Genomic DNA, 18713 nt, shown 5'->3' with positions numbered 1-18713 from the left:
ACAACCACCGGACCTCTCACGAGGTGCATTCCTCATGTGTTGCGTTTATTTTATAAGACAAACTGCTGAGCGATTTATTGATGAACTTAGATGTCGGTTCTTGAATAACTGCAGTGTGCATGGCCTAGGGCAAACGAGTCAGGAAAGGTATTCATCTTTGTCACAGGCTGCCCCAGCATACCAACACCGCTCGGATGACCTCAAGCTGGCCTGCCAGGCCCAACCCAACCCACGAGGCTGACCAGTGACGTCCTCACGCCAAGACCAACCACGCTGCAGCAACACCTATAGTTAGTCGACGCCACCCAATCCCAATTAACTTGTGCCCCCTATAGTGTGTAGGTTCTGATGACGTTTTTTGTATTAGAAATACGCCTGTCTTTGCTATTGTCAGACAGAGCGCTCTCGGAGGTTGCAGAGTTCTTTGCATGCTCTATTCTTTGGATAAACTCCCACTTACGCTCACCCGCACTCTGTCTTGGTCTTATTCCCACTACGGGAGAGTCCATTATTGTCTCTCATTGCGGGGAGGATCGTGCTGAAATTGGGGGCGCTTCCTTTCAGTGGTGACCCCGATAGCGTGATATCTCCAAATTATTTTTCCTAACTCCTTTTTAACGACCCCCTTGTGGCACGAGAATCTCCGGTCGAGAAGGGATACGCACGGTGAGCCGGCTCCGGGAGGCTGCCCGCCAACGGCGACCGGCACAATAAGAAGTGCGCACTCAATGAGAAAGGGTACGGGATCCCGATTGGAAAAAAATCCCCTTTGAGTGCCGCTCGCCGGAGCCAGGGGCTGACCGTTGAGTTACCGGTGACACTGCCTGGACGGACCCAGTTTCGGAGACTATCGTTTCAAGACGGGCACGTGAGTACTGAGTGCGAGCGATCGTAAAGGGGAAGGGAGGGGAAATTGTGAACAGAAGAACGGGGACAGGTAGAGGAGAAGAATAACGGGGGTCTACTAAAGACGGGTCTTGAAACTTTCTTTATCTTTTCTTTGCATATGGCCATTAGGAGTAAGAAATAAGTGAAGTGGTAGAAGTGACGGAAACCTAGCTCCGAAAGGGGGTGGAAGGCGGCGCCGCATAGTGCTATCTAAACTAGTACTGGGAATATATGAAGAAGTAAGAAATAAGTTATTGGTGTCTGGCAAAGGGAGACACCGGGAATATTTTTTAGTGATTGCTACTCTCTCTATTTCTTTTTTCCATTCCACGGGGCAGGGGGAGAAAGCGAAAAGGGTATAAGATAAATATACTTGTAGAAGAACTATAAAATAGGGAGCACATTTGTAGGAGTGGGGATTAAGTAGTGGCACGTACAGACGTGAACATAGTAACTTTAGCAGAAAAACAGGGACAGCTGGCCAGGGAGGAAAGGGAGGAAAAAAAGACGAGGTGTGAGTGGAAAAGCATTGTGAAGGGTGCGCGCACCGTGTGAGTATTGGAGACGAACGGTTGACCGCGAGGTGGTGCCAGAGAGTGTTGGTCATAACTAGTAATTGATCAGTTGCAAGTGTACCACATGAGAGTGTATGGGAATGGGAAGGAGATGAGCTATGGTGAGTGAGAAAGGATTTGCGCAGTGAATAAAGTTGGGTGATAATTTTTGAGACGTCCGCTCTTGTCTGTGCCATAAAGGTATACATACACATATCTACACCTAACTAAAAGTAAAAAAGGTGGACACGGCTGTGTTAGTGATTTAGAGTATGGGGGCCGAAACTCCCTTGTCACATATTTGTAAGAGCTTACCGGGATACGCTGAACGAATAAATAAATATCACGATCAATGGGTAACAGAATTGAAAGGGGAGGGTCTGCCCCAGATTTGGCCCGAGGGAGGGTCTTTTGACAAAAGCGTTCTTGATATGGTACGAGCATGCATTAGCCTCAAGTATAAGGGGAAACAATGGCAAAATAGGAAGGAGATATTAGACCTCTGGAGATTGTTTGAGGAAGTACCCCCACCCAAAGCTCCGGCACCAAATATTGATCTACCGTCCACCACAGATAATCCACTGATGATTCCAAGAGAGGAAAAGGAACAGCTAAGTACAGAACAACCTGCGGAGGTGATTAGTTTGTACCCGATATTACCTAAACCAGCCCCCGCAGCAGGATATAGCGACCCTACTTATGTGCCTCCCCCCACAACTGGTACACCACAAAGACCAACAGCCCCCCCGCCATACGAAAGCACCAGAGAGCGCGCCCAGGGAAGCACACAGAGGGTGGATATAGAGAAGCTAACGAGTGACTTAGAGTTGAGGCTTACTGTGGCAAGGGATGAACTCTCAAGAATAAAAGACATATGTGAGCGCACAGCGTGCGCCCCTACACAATCGGGACGCACGTCTAGAGCGTCGAGCGAAAGTAGACAAATTGAGGAAGGATGGAAAAAGGGGGAAATACTGTTCAGAATTGAGGAAGAGCCGACACGAATAATAGAGGTAGGAGCAGTAGAAGGGAGCATTGGTGATGTATCACGAGAGAGAGGGATCAGAGAGGACTTGTTATGTGATGTCAGAGGAGGGTTGGATGAGAGTGATAGGTTGAGTATGGCAGTAGGAGGGGAAAGCGAGGAGGTGGACGGTGCATGTTCGCTAGGGACTATAGACGACGAATGGATGGGACGACTAAGAAATAGGATGGGGAAGATGGCGTCATTGGAGTCAGCAGCGACTAAGGAAAGGGAGGGTGCAACTGCAAAAGGGAAGTTACAACTTCCATTGATACACAGAGGGGGGGGGAGACCAAACTATATACCATGGGCTCAGATGGATAAGGCTAATTTAATGAAATTATTGCCCCAGCTGTCAGGAGGGGCGAGCAAGTGGATATATGCATTTGAGAAACATACCGCCGGCATACCGTTGGCAGTAGGCGATGTGAAAAGCCTACTAGTAACCGCAGTAGGAGATCAAGCGGACAGAGTATGGGCTAAGGCTGGTTTCCCGGCCGTGACGTTAGACTGTGATCGCCATGATGGGGCTTCCTTTAATACAGTACGAGCAAGGGTGTGGGACGCACTGCGGGAGACATTCCCAGATACCCCTGATTTACAGTCAGTAATGCAATGTACAATGAATGACGGGGAGGATGCTATGGATTACATTCTCCGGGTGCAGGAGATGTGGAGAGCGGAAACGGGCACGCCCTGGCACCAATCCACATCTCTATTTTATTTTATCATTAAGAGAGGGCTCCCAAAAGAGGTGCAGAAGGCACTCGATAAAATAGCGGGCGTTGAGGCAAAGGGGTGGCCAGAGATCCAAAGTATAATAGTGCACCATTGCAAAAGGATCAAAGAGAGAGAGAGGGAAGTAGCACAGAAAAGGTTGGCAGACGAGGCAAAGTTGGTACAATCAAAATTGGTGAAGGTTGCAGCAGCGGTAGCAGGGCTCCCACTCATGAGGGAGGGAGAGGAAGGAGAGGAGGGGCAAATAGCAATACAAGGAAGAATAGCAGCAAATTGGACAGGACAAGGACAACGACAGTGGACTGAGCAGGAGCAGAACGGAGGTCCAACGTGGCAAGAGTGGGCCCCAAGAGGGGGAAGAGGTGGGTACAGGGGCCGAAGAGGAGGACAAGGGTATGGAGGAATGGGAGGAAATGGGTGGCAGGGTCCCAGAGGTCCACAGGGGAGCTGCTGGAATTGTGGGAGATGGGGGCACTACTCAAGAGAGTGCAGGAGCAGACAAAACAACGGGTTCCAGGAGACAGAGCAGTACGGTCACCCCCACCCAGGAAGCCCCTACGGCCTCCCCATGGGACAATACCAGCAACCAGAAAATGTAGGACAAAGAAGTAACGCACAACTACACGGACATCAGTACAGAACACAAAACCACCCACAGAATAATGACAATATGCAATACACGCCAGGTAACACTTTCGCCACAGTAGCTAATGGAGCGCCTGCCCCCGCACCTTACAGCGGGGTGTCAGTAGTTTCGGGGAACATTTTTGATCAAGGGGGGGCAATGAGACACCCCGCATAGGACAGCCCACAGAGAGCACTTGCGTGTCCAGTACTATCTACGACCCACAATGCATCAGAGGAACCATTGATAGGAGCGCAGATAGGAGACAAGCAGTTCATATTCATGGTGGATTCGGGAGCGGAGAAATCATGCATTAGAGAGGGCCGGTTCCCGTTATCTAATAGAACGTTAGAGACGCAGGGGTTCTCTGGGGCTGTAATTGAAGTTCCTTACACAGAGGCATTGGATGTGACAGTGGGGGGCAAAACAGTGAAAGCACCCTTACTGTACTATGAACACTCTCCCATTAATTTGCTGGGGAGAGATCTCTTAAGCAAACTAAACATGACAATATCATTCACAGGGAGCGGTATCGTATGTTCGACACCAGGCATATGCCCCCTCCGCATATTAGCAGTAATACACGGCCACACAATCATGCAAGAGATCAGAGGGTTACCAAGAAACAAGGAGATGTTTGTTGAGGGCATGAGAACATTGGCTCTCATAGTACCAGAACTAAAAAGGATGGATTGGAGGATTCCAGCCGAATTCCTTTTCCGCCCCATAGCAAGCCCCGACACTGCTCCCGGGTCAGTGCTATCGTTGGATTTGCACGCAGTACACGTGTCAGCAAACAGAATATGTGTGATTGGCGTTGACATGGAAGGATGTGAGTGGCGGACAGTACTGTGTACAAATGCAAATATCCCACTGAGGGAGCTCTCGGACGAGGAGCTATTTTCTGACACTGAGACAGATGGCGAAATAGTGATGGAACTAGCAATGCCGTGCGACATTGTAGTTACAGCCAGAAAAACTCAAGTTGAATTAATGGCAGTAGTAGGAGCACCACATGCATTCTTTGATGACGACATGAGGTTAGTACCCACTAACATATGGACAAATGGCCCCCATGATGTGGGGTTATTACATGGGGTTCAGCCTGTGGTAATAAAACTGAAACAGGGAGCAATTCTACCCCGGGTAAAACAATATCCATTGTCACGCGAAGCAGAAGAAGGGATCAGAGAGACACTAGATGCACTGCTAGCACAAGGAATAATAGTGCCCTCAAACTCCCCATGCAACACATGCATTTACCCGATTAAAAAGGCGAAGGGAGGTTCATGGAGGATGATACAAGATTTACGCCCACTCAATGATGTGATTCAGAAGGAGTTCCCTTTAGTCCCGAACCCGGCGACAATACTGTGCAACATTCCGAAAACGGCATCCCACTTCACAGTTATTGACTTAAAAAATGCATTTTTCTCGATTCCCTTAGCAGAAGAGAGCAGGTACTTAACAGCGTTTACACTAGGGGGGAGGAGGTTCGAACACTGCAGACTACCACAAGGATATTGCGAGAGCCCAAGCATATTCAACAGGGTACTACATGAAGATCTGGGGAATTTGTCTGTAGAAAGCACAGTGATTCAGTACGTTGATGATTTATTGGTTTGTGCACAAACTGAGGAAGAGTGTAGAAAGGACTCAATAACACTCCTGACATTATTGGCCAATAAAGGGTACAAGGTGGACAAGGGGAAGTTACAATACTGTCTGACAGAGGTCCTATACTTGGGGCAGCTGATATCAAAGGATGGCAAGCGGATCATACCAGACAGGGCCCAGGCGATTAGAACAGTTGGGGAGCCCAAAACAGTAAAAGAGATGCAGAAATTTCTGGGTATGTGCAACTATTGCCGAGCATGGATATTGGATTATGCAGCGTACACAAGGCCCTTGTTACAGGCACTAAAAGAGGCACAGCAGGAAAACAAACACATAGAATGGACAGAAGAGATGAACACAGCATTTAACTCACTAAAAGAGCTGATATCAAGCGCTCCAGTACTGGCAAATCCAGATTATGGGCGCGAATTCTTCTTATTTTCACACTGCAAAGGAACACTGATGACAGCAGTACTGACACAAAAGACATCGTTAGGGCACAAACCACTGGCTTACTATAGTGGCACCCTAGACGCAGTAATGCAAGGTCATTTCGCGTGCGAGCAATCCCTAGCTGCAGCCGCGTTCGCGATTGAGAAAAGTGCCACGATAGTGATGGGCTGTCCTGTGACACTGTTTGTGGAACACTCACTCTTTGCAATATTAGAGCGATCAAAGAGCACATTGACGACACAACGAGCCACAGCATATGAAATAATACTGTCCAGCGCAAACATCCATATAGTAAGATGTAAAACAGTGAACCCGGCCACATTCATCACAGAGGCGTGCACCGTAGAGGACATGCAGAACCACAACTGCGCTACGTACACAGGTGACGAAGGTCAGGATCAAGTGATTTTTGAGAATGCCCTGAACGAGGGAGAGGTGTATTTCGTGGACGGGTCAGCATCCATAGACATGGAGACAGGAGAGAAACATGTGGGTATGGCAGTTGTACGATTAGAGGAAGATGAATACGAGACACTAGTGCAACACCGCCTCCCATCACACTATTCAGCCCAAGCAGCAGAACTAATAGCGCTAATAGAAGCATTGCATGCCGCCAAGGGGTGCGCAGTGACAATATATACAGACTCAGCATACATGACAACAACAGTACACGGCGGGTTGGCACGGTGGGGGCGGAGAGGGTTTCGACGAGCAGATGGAACACCGGTTCAGCATGCAGAATTATTGAAAGAACTGATTGAGGCCCTGCAAGACCCCACGGCAGTGGCCATCGTAAAATGCCAAGCCCACACCACAAATACAGATTTCATATCTTTGGGGAACGCGGCAGCAGACGCCGCTGCCAAAGAAGCTTCGTATTTACAGAAAGGTGAAGTAGGAGAGTACATGTTGCACCACACAGCAAGCCAAGAGGTCCCCACAGGATACAACATGATGCCCACACAGGAAATAATAGAGCTGCAAGAGGGAGCTAGTGCAGAAGAAAAATTGCTGTGGACTAAGAGGGGATGCAGCAAATCGCCGACTGATTTATTGTGGCGACAAAAAAGTTCAGGAAAAGCGGTAATGCCAGTTACATTGTTAGAAATAGCATTTCAACAACTACACTTTCCCGCACATAACGCAAAGCAACACATAATGGCGGACATACAAGAAGATTGGTTTGCACCTTGCCTCCATGAACACATCACAAGGCTAGCTTTAGAATGCACGACATGTCAGATTTACAACTCAGGTATGACATTGCGCACACTAAGAGGAACGATACCAAAACCAAATGGCCCATTCAGAGAGCTCCACATTGATTATGTAGACATGGGAGAAAGATGTAACGGGGCTCGCTACATGATTGTGGTTGTATGTCCATTTTCGAGGTGGGTGGAGGCAGGCCCCTGTGCGCGCCCTGATGCGAAGGGCGCCGCGAAGTTCCTAGTGCAGGAAGTATTCCCGCGCTGGGGGATTTGCGAAGTTATTCGCTCAGACAACGGCACGCATTTTGTTAATGAACTATTTAAGGAAGTGACTACGCTATTGGGAATAAAGCACAAATTATGTTCAATTTATCATCCTCAAAGTAATGGCGTAGTGGAAAAGATGAACGGTCTGTTAAAAAGCAGATTGTCAAAACTGTGTTTTTCCCTTAAAAAGACCTGGATGTACTGCCTGCCTTTGGCCCTGTTTGAGTTACGAAATCAGCCAAGTAAAGACCACCATTTGTCCCCGCATGAGATCGTCACGGGAAGGAGAATGCACACAGCGCATTCGCCTCTCCGTGAACGTTCTGATGCACACAGAAGTGCAGCGATATTGGGAGAGGAGTTCACAGAGTACTTGAAAAAACTGACACGGGCAGCGCGCGTAATTGCAAAGCAACTAGCCCCCCCCTCTACAAGAGAGGAGGGGAACACAACAGAAACAGAGACACTGCCTGAAAAACCATTACAACTAATGCCTGGTGACCTTATATATGTCAGAAGTTTTGTGCGAAGGTGGAATGCGCCACGTTTCCATGGCCCTTATGAGGTAGTGTTTTGCACACCCACAGCAGTAAAGGTGAAGGGCCTACGATACTGGGTGCATTTGACAGACGTACGCAGAGCCTATAGCGCCGTGGAAGGTGAGGTGCAGGACGAGGCACAGGCAAATGCGGACAATGAAGTTGTGCAGAATGAATGATGGGAATTTTGTGTGCATTAAGTGATGAACATTGAACGCGACTGGCGCACGACAAGTGTATTGAAATAAATATGTATATATATATATATATAATTTTTTTTACAACTTTTGAAGGTTTTTTGTGGGTTTTTTTTTGGTTTTGGAGAAGTTTTTTTTCTCTCGACTTTCCTTTTTATATATATGAAATAATGTACGGATAGTAATGATTGTAAAGTTACCTTGTCTGTGGACACACCCCCTCCCCCACCCACTCCCATACTTTGTCGAAACAATGTCACAACGTTAGAAATGTTTACATGCTTGTACTTAATGCACTTTTATGTTTCAAACAGGATTTACTATGGCATCGAATGGGCAGCCTGCAACTAATAGATTTGTTAGATTTAGAGAAATGTTAGTAGATAGATTGACATATTCATACGAATGTGGTTTATCAATGTGTGTTATTGTGTTCTTCATCTCAATATTTTGCCTGGTGACATATTGGTTCATAGCGTTCATCTCTACCGAGATGAACGAGTGGGGAGGGGGGAGTAACACCACCCTTGCCCCTGGCACGAATTCAATTACAAGTATGAATACTAGAGAAGGTGATTTTTTGGTCTGGGATGGATCACACTTTGTATGGGGTTACTATACTGCACCACCCACTGCTGCCCTGTCACAATCAAGAAATAAAGATATGGAAAATGACACAATGTTCCTACCTGAAATATATAACAGCCCCACTACCCTTCCCGCCCCGATACAAAACAGCGATCTGTTGTTTATTGAGGAAAATGGAAAAGTAATTACGATGACAGAACACAAGTTCCGATATGAGGAATTGGAAAAGGGGGGTGGGAATGAGAAAGGGGGGCCTATTATTTCACCTATCGAAACTAAAAGGTATAGGAGGGGGGAGAAAAGTAGGCGAAGAAGAGAGACAAGTAGGAGGGGGTATGATGAGTATTATGGGTTAGGATTAGACAAGATGGAAGACCCACGACACCCCCACCAAGCAAATAAATGGTATGCAGATATGAGTACAACAGCTAAACAGACAACCAATGAAAGCTGTTATGTCTGTTCGCTCATCCCCCATGCATCAGGAACACCCAAAGTGTTGTTGCCAAGAGAATTGCCCATTGTGGATGCCCAATGTCTCCTTCATCTCACGCTGTGTAGAATAAAGAACACCTTCCAAGCACACGATGTCTCTTTCAAAATGATACAGGACAACAAAACGTGCTATTCAAAAGTGGAGTGGTCTGTCTTAAAGAACCTTTCTTTGCAATACAAGGGACGCTGTTTTCCGAAAACAAATGGAAAGATGAAGAAGTACTGTGCAAAGCGGAAGCACTGAAAGGTGTCCAACCAGACAAGCTGCGGTGGATGGAAAAAACGTGCTTACCAATATGGAAAGAACACATCTCTAAACTAACATGGGTAACAGCGATGGAGAAACCCTTCAAGCTACAAAGTGAAATACAAAACGAACTATGTTTCAAGGGAGAAGGAAAAGTGGCAATGGGAACGAATAAAAACTGTAACAAAACTCTCACCATCCCAGACATGAAAAAAGGAACAGCAGCACTAATGGACACATACTGGGTATGCGGGAATCAGGCTTACTTGCACCTTCCCCAGGCATGGAGTGGCAGCTGCTCAATGGCCACTTTGCATTCGGCCCTAATGGTGATTCCAGAAAGTCACGTCGACGAAAATAAAAGGACGCAAGGAAACGTGAACCAGGATGTGACTTCTCCCACTGCAAAAGCGCACCTCTATGTCCTGTCCTCCGGAGGGAAAGAAGAGGAGCTATCACGGAACAAGCGAGCATCAAACTACATATCACAAGCATCATCCGATTTATTGGCACAGATCCCAGACAGGTATCGCCTGTTCAGCTCCGTGGAAACATTTTTTGCCTCACTAGTTTCAAGTGTCCAAGCAAGAGCAAATGCAAAATGGCTCCAGATCACACGGTGGGAACTGATTCAGCTGGCCAATGACACTGAAGAAGGGTTCAACATAATAAAGGTGGAACTACGAGCTCTGCGACTAATGACCATGCAGAACAGGTATGTTCTGGACCTGTTAACAGCGATCGATGGAGGTGTTTGCTGAAAAATAGGAAGTGCGTGCTGCACGTTCGTACCTTCTGAAGACGCAGAAAATGGGTCCCTGTCCCACGTCATTGAAGCAGTACATAACCTGGGAGAGAAGATGAAGATGGAAGGTGGGGCTAAAGATAGCTCATGGTTCGACAATATCTTCTCCTGGGTTCCCTCATGGCTTGGAATGGCAATGAAGTTCTTGATACCAGTTGTGGTGGTCCTCCTCGTGGTGTTCTGCCTGTGCCAGGTGGGCCTCCGATGTTGTGCTAACGCAGTCCCTAACGGTGCAATGATGATGGTGACAATGGGCAACTCTGGTGGTACAATTAAGGCGACACAAGAAGTACATGTACAGACAGGAATAGATAACACTCCCAGGTACCAGTTAGTGCCTATGTACCGTGATAAGTACATAGTAGATAAACTATGGCACACCACTATCAAAGAACCACGAGACGTGGAACTGGAATGGTATGAGGAGGTCTGGGTAGACTTGGAAGAAACTGGTGACTGTATATATTTAACATGTACACCAGATGAGTATGCTAGAAGAGGTGAGAGCTTGAGGGGGGTATGCAGAGCCTGGATGCCTAGAAAAGGAACACCTGCATGGGATGACGCAGTGATAGAGGAGCAAGAATGTAGAAGATTAGAAGAGCTAAAGAATTCGTTACTTTAGTAACGAAAGGGGGGAAATGTAGGGGAGGACTGGCCGCGAGGCCCTCCTCACCTGCAGCCTTCTCCCCAGGTGAGGACCATGACTCGGTGGCCGTCCCCTCATGCCACCCGGGCCCAGGTGGAGGAGGGTTCACCCACCGACGACATTGCCCACACGTATCCGTTCCCTGCATATACCAAAATTCAGTTAGGCCTAGAAGCCATCTTGTCTAGCAAACATGGCGTGAGTTCAGCACACTGTAACGAGGCCCCCACCTTTGGAGGGCCTTTCATGCATCTCTGCCGCCGCAGTAGCCCTGGTAGATCCGCTGCGAGCGCGTTCCCATGAGAAAGTCGGGTATGAGCTAACCCGAGATGCTAACACTGTAACATTTTATCGTTCACAATGTAATGTTGCACCCCGCACGACCTGGTCCGCGAGGCCGGGGTGACGGGAAAAAAGCTGAAGCATCACTATCTGAAGAAAGTAGAAAATAATTCAAGTATTGGTATTAACGAACTACCTCTGTTTAAACAGATCCTGTAAACTGTGAATAAACCATAGAGATATAACGTTACATGATACCACCCCAGGTCTGGACTAGTGCTGCTATAACCACAGAGAAAGATGTCGACCAAATGTATAGCCTTTATCTGTATAAGTGTTCTTACAATTTTATGTAGAAACCTGAACTCATATATGTTTTCTTAAATCACCTAAAGCAGCGAGCATCAATCTCTGTAGGCCATAACCTAGAACTACCTCGTGTAACGTCTAATGTACATAAAATAATCACACCATGTAGTAAATATAATGTTAGGTAATGAAAAGGTACTCGGACCGACTGTATTAAAGAAATGTGTAACGAAATTGAAATATATATGTGTGTTTAAATAACATCAAAGTAAGGCGGAACATTATAAAAGTTCTGCATTCAAAAGTTAGCAACGCACGAGGAAAAAACCTTTGTGAATATATGCAAGGCCATTCTCCCTCCCACCCTACCAAGCCTGCCAGATAAAGAAGCTAAGGCATGTGCCGCGCTCCCTCACCTCCCCCAACCAAGCTGGAGCCGCTTCAGAGAGTCAGAGGCCCCGGTACCGCACCCAAGGCCACAGCCCGCCACCTGTGTTATTTACAGCACGGTAATAAACCCACGTTTGAATCTACTGATCTACCAGCACCCTCTCGTAAATCCCACAACCCCCCCCCCAGACCACCCCAAGAATCATGACCCCGTGCAAAGACGACCCCCATCACTGGGACAAGACACAGAGACCCATTTATATAATAACTTCTAACGTGGCAGACAGACATGTATCATTCGGCTCAGGCCCCAGAGCCCAGCCCCTCGACCTAAAATACCGGTCAATAGGACACAGGTAAATCTCACCCCAACCGACAACCACCGGACCTCTCACGAGGTGCATTCCTCATGTGTTGCGTTTATTTTATAAGACAAACTGCTGAGCGATTTATTGATGAACTTAGATGTCGGTTCTTGAATAACTGCAGTGTGCATGGCCTAGGGCAAACGAGTCAGGAAAGGTATTCATCTTTGTCACAGGCTGCCCCAGCATACCAACACCGCTCGGATGACCTCAAGCTGGCCTGCCAGGCCCAACCCAACCCACGAGGCTGACCAGTGACGTCCTCACGCCAAGACCAACCACGCTGCAGCAACACCTATAGTTAGTCGACGCCACCCAATCCCAATTAACTTGTGCCCCCTATAGTGTGTAGGTTCTGATGACGTTTTTTGTATTAGAAATACGCCTGTCTTTGCTATTGTCAGACAGAGCGCTCTCGGAGGTTGCAGAGTTCTTTGCATGCTCTATTCTTTGGATAAACTCCCACTTACGCTCACCCGCACTCTGTCTTGGTCTTATTCCCACTACGGGAGAGTCCATTATTGTCTCTCATTGCGGGGAGGATCGTGCTGAAATTGGGGGCGCTTCCTTTCAATGGTTACATTCGTCTTCTTGTGTCCTCTAGCAGCATTAGTTCAGTTATGGCGCAAGCCCATGGGGTGTAAGTTTCCCAGTGATACACGTAACAAATAGATTCCTGGTGCGTTCCTTTATTATTAGCACCCAACTGCAATGGTGTGGGCTCGCCATTGCTTATATCATGGAAGCATGCTTTCTTATGTTTATACATTTTACAGGTTTTTGTAATATAAGGGATTTTGTGGAAGAAAGCATACTTTGCGAGTGGTCTCAACATTAATATATAAAGACTGTCTGCCACCTGATAACTATTTTACTGTTCTTTTCATTGCCCAGCCCTGCTGGCCGGGTCATGCTGGGAGCGATGATACACTGCGGGAGGTGAACTGTTACAATGTTAGTGTATTACGCTAGCTCATGTCCGTCTTGTTCGTGGGAACGTGCTCGCAGCGGATCTGCCAGGGTGCTGCGGCAACAAGGATGACTGAAACCCTCCAAGGGTGGGGGCCGCGCTACAGTGCGCTGAGCTCACACCATCTTTACCAGACAAAATGGTTTCTGGGCATAGCTAAATTTTAATACATGTGGGCAATTAATACGTGCGGGCAATGTCTCCAGTGGGTGAACCCTCCACCACCTGGGCCCGGGTGGCATGAGGGGACGCCCAAAGAGCCATAGCCCTCACCTGGGGAGAAAGCGCAGGCGAGGGGGGTCTCCTGGACCAGTCCTCCCCTACACCCCCCACCCCCAACTCAGCACACACACTCTCAAACATGCTCCCATACAGACCCGAACCCCCACCCCCCAACTCAGCACACACTCTCAAGCATACACCATGAACCCATACAGACCCAAAGCCCCCACCACCCCAACTCAGCACACACTCTCAAGCATACACCATGCACCCATACAGACCCGAACCCCCACCCCCCAAATCAGCACACTCTCAAACATGCACCCATACAGACCCGAACCCCCCACCCCCCAAATCAGCACACTCTCAAACATGCACCCATACAGACCCAAACCCCCCACCCCAAACTCAGCACACAAACTCTGAAGCATGCACCCATACATGCATCTCAACATACACAACACGAACATTCAAAAACAAACATTCATGCACATCCGACACCCCCCCGCCCCCCATCTCAACATACACAACACAAACACTCAAAATCAAACATTCATACACATCTGACACACCCCCTAACCCCCCATCTCAACATACACAACACAAACACTCAAAATCAAACATTCATACACATCCGACACCCCCCACGCCCCCATCTCAACATACACAACACAAACACTCAAAATCAAACATTCATACACATCCGACACCCCCCACGCCCCCATCTCAACATACACAACACAAACACTCAAAAACAAACATTCATACACATCCGACACGCCCCCCAACCCCCCATCTCAACATACACAACACAAACACTCAAAATCAAACATTCATACACATCCGACACCCCCCCACTCCCCCATCTCAACATACACAACACAAACACTCAAAAACAAACATTCATACACATCCGACACCCCCCACTCCCTCATCTCAACATACACAACACAAACACTCAAAAACAACCATTCATACACATCCGACACCCCCCACTCCCTCATCTCAACATACACAACACAAACACTCAAAAACAAACATTCATACACATCCGACACCCCCCCACGCCCCATCTCAACATACACAACACAAACACTCAAAAACAAACATTCATACACATCCGACACCCCCCACACCCCATCTCAACATACACAACACAAACACTCAAAAACAAACATTCATACACATCCGACACCCCCCACTCCCTCATCTCAACATACACAACACAAACACTCAAAAACAACCATTCATACACATCCGACACCCCCCACTCCCTCATCACAACATACACAACACAAACACTCAAAAACAACCATTCATACACATCCGACACCCCCCACTCCCTCATCTCAACATACACAACACAAACACTCAAAAACAAACATTCATACACATCCGACACCCCCCCACGCCCCATCTCAACATACACAACACAAACATACAGCAGAACAGACCCGACACACAAACAAACAGACCACTTACCGGAGACGTGCTGGAAGGCAGGTAAGCTGGAACGCTGGCGAGGTAAGTGGAATCGTACTACGGCTGGCGTGGCCAGCAAGGCTGAAATGCCTTCCGGCATCAAGCCTTACTGGCCTCGATAGCCGTAGTGCTGGCACTCCATTGGTGCAGCACACACGCACTAGGTGGCTGATAGGAGCGACGTGGTGCGTGTGTGCTGAGCCAATGAGGGCCAGTGTTTTGTCCGGCCCAGAAGACAACAGAGACTTTCCTAACGGAGGGCGACCGATGCTGCTTGCGGGCCGCACTCCATTAGGAAATTCTTTGTGCCTTGCGGGCCGGACAAAACAGCATGGTGGGCCGCAACTGGCCCGCGGTCCGTATGTTGTGCACCCATGGTCTAACGAGTTAAATGTTTTTAGGGACAGAATTATTGCAAAGTCAATGGATCTAAGGTTTCACCTTGACTATAGGAGGACGCCTGGCAGCCTGTTGCCGTATATAGACAGGTAAACAACTCACTGTTCCTTGCATGAGCATCCGCAATGTGATGCAATGCTGTCCTGTACTCATTCCTGTGGTTTGAGGGGGTTCCACTGTAACCTCACACTTTATAAAAACGTCAAAATAAATAAATACATACATGCTGAGAATTCAGACGTCATGACTCCTTTGGGTGAGGATGACAGAAAGAATTTAGGAGGAAATCCCTCAAGATTGAAGACCCAGGCCAAATGCAGGACAGAAAGGAATAGAGGAAAACACATTGCATTGATCAGTCCTAAACTCTCAAACAATTTCCTTTGAATATGAGATTGCAGAAGAACCATGTGAAGTTTCGAAGACAATACTTTTCCATCAAGCGTTTTGCCACCTACTCCAGACCTCATTGGACTACGAATGGGACAGAGACCTGAGCAAAGCTTGCACAAGGGATTCGGTGTTACATACCTATACGGGTAAACCTGTTTATCCCTGAAAGATCGTTCTTTATCCCCTTCCTTCACCCTTTCACTCTGCCCCCCTTTGGACTCCAACCACCCTCCCTCTTCTCCCAAGCCATCCCAAATCCTCTCTAGTACCACTTCCTCCTGCCTTTCGCCATGATTCGTGCCGGACCTCTATGCACACTTCGTGCTCTAAAGAGAATGATGTCAGGTGGTGCAGTACAACATTGCAGTAACTAAATAAATAATTATAGCAAATTGTGTATATTTCCATATTCAGATGTAAAAGTGATATATAGGGCTTTTTTCAATGGGTCAATCAGGGCCATAGTCTTTATATAACAAAGAAGGTTTTGGATCTTTTTGGAACAAAGGGTTATGCATTCTGAGGAAAAATCTATAGAATGCAGAATATCCAGCAATTTTGTATGATCTCAATACATTTAATGCATTTTTATTTTTGCGGTGTTGTGTGCGTGAAGCTAACAACAAAGCTTCATGAAGCACCAAACAAGGATATTAACACCCCAAAGGGATTTCATTACACATTCAACATAATATAAAATGTTACTTAGAAAGCTATACGAATGTTTAATGACTGTCTTAAGATAGGTTATTTATAACACGCTTAATACCCATAGGTTTCTAAGCACGGAAGGCTATATGGCCATTTTAACATAATAATACATAGGCCGGCAACATAGCTCAGCAGGTTGAGAGCTTGTTGCTACAATCCATGTGTGATCTGCACGTCACAGGTTCAAATCCTAGCAAAGCCAACATCCTTCCGAGGTCGATACATGAGTACCACCTGTGTTTGGTAGATAATAATTGCATGCAAATGTTCTGTGTACAGAGCTTTGGCAAACGCACTATATAGATAAAAAATCAAAATCAGAAGGCAGCCAATCAGAAAATAGTTCTGTGATAATATTTCCATAAATTGAACCTAAAATGCACCAGGGACATTTTCTGTTCCAAATCAGGTAGGGTTTTAATTCCTTCCTAAAGGAAAGAAGGGATGGCCAGCAAAATATGGGCATACTGGTGAAACATGTGTTAACCTACGGTATCTCAGGTCTTAAAATATTGGCACTTTGAAATGTTCGGGTACCATGAGAGCTGCGATGCTTTTCAGCCAAATATGCGGGTTTTCATGGACATTCTAGAGGTTTCTTTATGGGGACTGGGAAAATTCAAAAAATGTAATTTGAGCAATTAAGAAACAGTAAATGCAGTGAAAATGCGTGTATAATATAAAAATGTTTACGCAGGCTGTGGTGATTTATTAACTAATGCTCATGTCATTTAATGCAGAAAATGCTGGTTTGTTTTCATAATGGAACTCAGAGGGTTTCTGAAAAATGCCAACTTTCAACCGTGTATATTTTTTCTGCAGTTTACTCATCATTCTTCTCAAACATGTTGTTGCAGCTGTGAAGTGGGTGTCAAACATTCTGAGGAGAGACTAGCTCAGGCTTCTGATCTGATGTCATTGTCATGACCCAAAAAGAGCCTGGCCCACAAATTGGTAACCAATGGAAACCAATGGTAATCCAAAGGCTTAAAATGGCGGCTGAACTATCAATATACGCACTGCACTAAGACCAGCATCTCGCAACAACAGACAGAACCAGCTCATTATTCAGGTCATGGCCTAAATATGTGTTTCTGTCGAGAATGTCTGTTCTTTCAGAAAGGTGTTCTTCACACACATAGGAGATCATATTTGAGTCACCGGTATTTCGGCAGGGGGTACCTGTTACGGTTTGCAGTTTTGCTTGCAGAGGTCCCCGCCACCAAATGGTCCTCATTTGCAGGGTGGCGTGCAAAAGGGGAGGGTAAAAAGCTAGCATGCAAGCAGTAAGCATGGCAGGTGGAGTTTACAGTGGATTCCTATGGACTTCACCTAGTAGGTGGCCTCTAGAGCAATTCACAGCATAAAAATGCATGCTGGCACAAATGCTGGTGTATTTGTGTGGCGGAGGGGAAAAGAGGGAGGAAACGCAAATTATCATCCACCCCTCCTCTCTGACAAATGAATGCATGTAAATGAGCTGTGACGTGAATGAAAGGCGTAAAAGCCTTGCGCAAGTCTTTTATGCTATTCAGTTGCGTTACGTGCTCATTTAAAAAGAGCTCCATATTGTATTGCATGTCCCATCGCACAGCACTGCGCGTTGCTCAGCAGTATTTCAGTACACATAACTTCAACATCATTTCTTAAATCACTCCTTATCTGTTTTTCAGATACTTTTACACTGGACTGCTGCCACCACCTAGATTCTATTTGATATTGCGAGGCATGCCGTCCTGGTATTGGACAAGGGCTTGAAAATCCAAAAATACAAACAGCAAAATTAATCAGACTGTCCACTTACGCCAACCTCCAAATAGCAAAACGAATGTTTATAACAAGAAGAGACGTGGTTATACAGACACAAGAGCAAACCGTGAGGTCCGTACCCCCTTTTGCCAGTTCCTGTGGAGCTGAGGTCGAGATAGCCAAGCTGGTGGCAGCTTCTTGCTAGCGCCTGGATCCCAGTGTCTGTCACCTTTTTGCATCCACTCACATCAAGATATCTGTCGAGATTAGATGATATTCGGATTGTAAATCTTTGCATGTTTCAGTAAAATCTTATAAGAAACACAAAGGCGCACTTCAATTCGAATGCATTTGTATTTGGGGTAGAAATAGCATCGCTCTCATGCTGGCATAAAGTGTCTATAACAAACTACTTACGGTGAATACGCTAAAGGTAGGTGTCCTCTTGACCCACAGAAACCTGGGGCAAAATGTAAACATAAGAACTAGAAAACTGAATCCACAGGATACATTACATTTATAATACAAAACATTTATTCAGACA

At 46.6% G+C, this 18713-nt stretch overlaps 1 protein-coding gene across 1 annotated transcript in view; it reads right to left on the bottom strand.

The window, feature by feature from the left end:
- Positions 1-18713, bottom strand: part of LOC138510328 (uncharacterized) — a 746277-nt gene that overhangs the window by 88904 nt on the left and 638660 nt on the right. The window contains exon 13 of the mRNA XM_069625883.1: positions 18310-18426. Coding sequence (XP_069481984.1) covers positions 18310-18426 — 117 coding nt within the window. The remainder of the gene's footprint in view (positions 1-18309; positions 18427-18713) is intronic.

This window comes from Ambystoma mexicanum, chromosome 6p (assembly GCF_040938575.1).
Source record: "Ambystoma mexicanum isolate Mex_15411 chromosome 6p, UKY_AmexF1_1, whole genome shotgun sequence".
Taxonomy (NCBI): Eukaryota; Metazoa; Chordata; class Amphibia; order Caudata; family Ambystomatidae; genus Ambystoma; species Ambystoma mexicanum.
The sequence above is the reverse complement of the archived record's forward strand: the minus strand, read 5'-3'. Positions and strand labels throughout refer to the sequence as shown.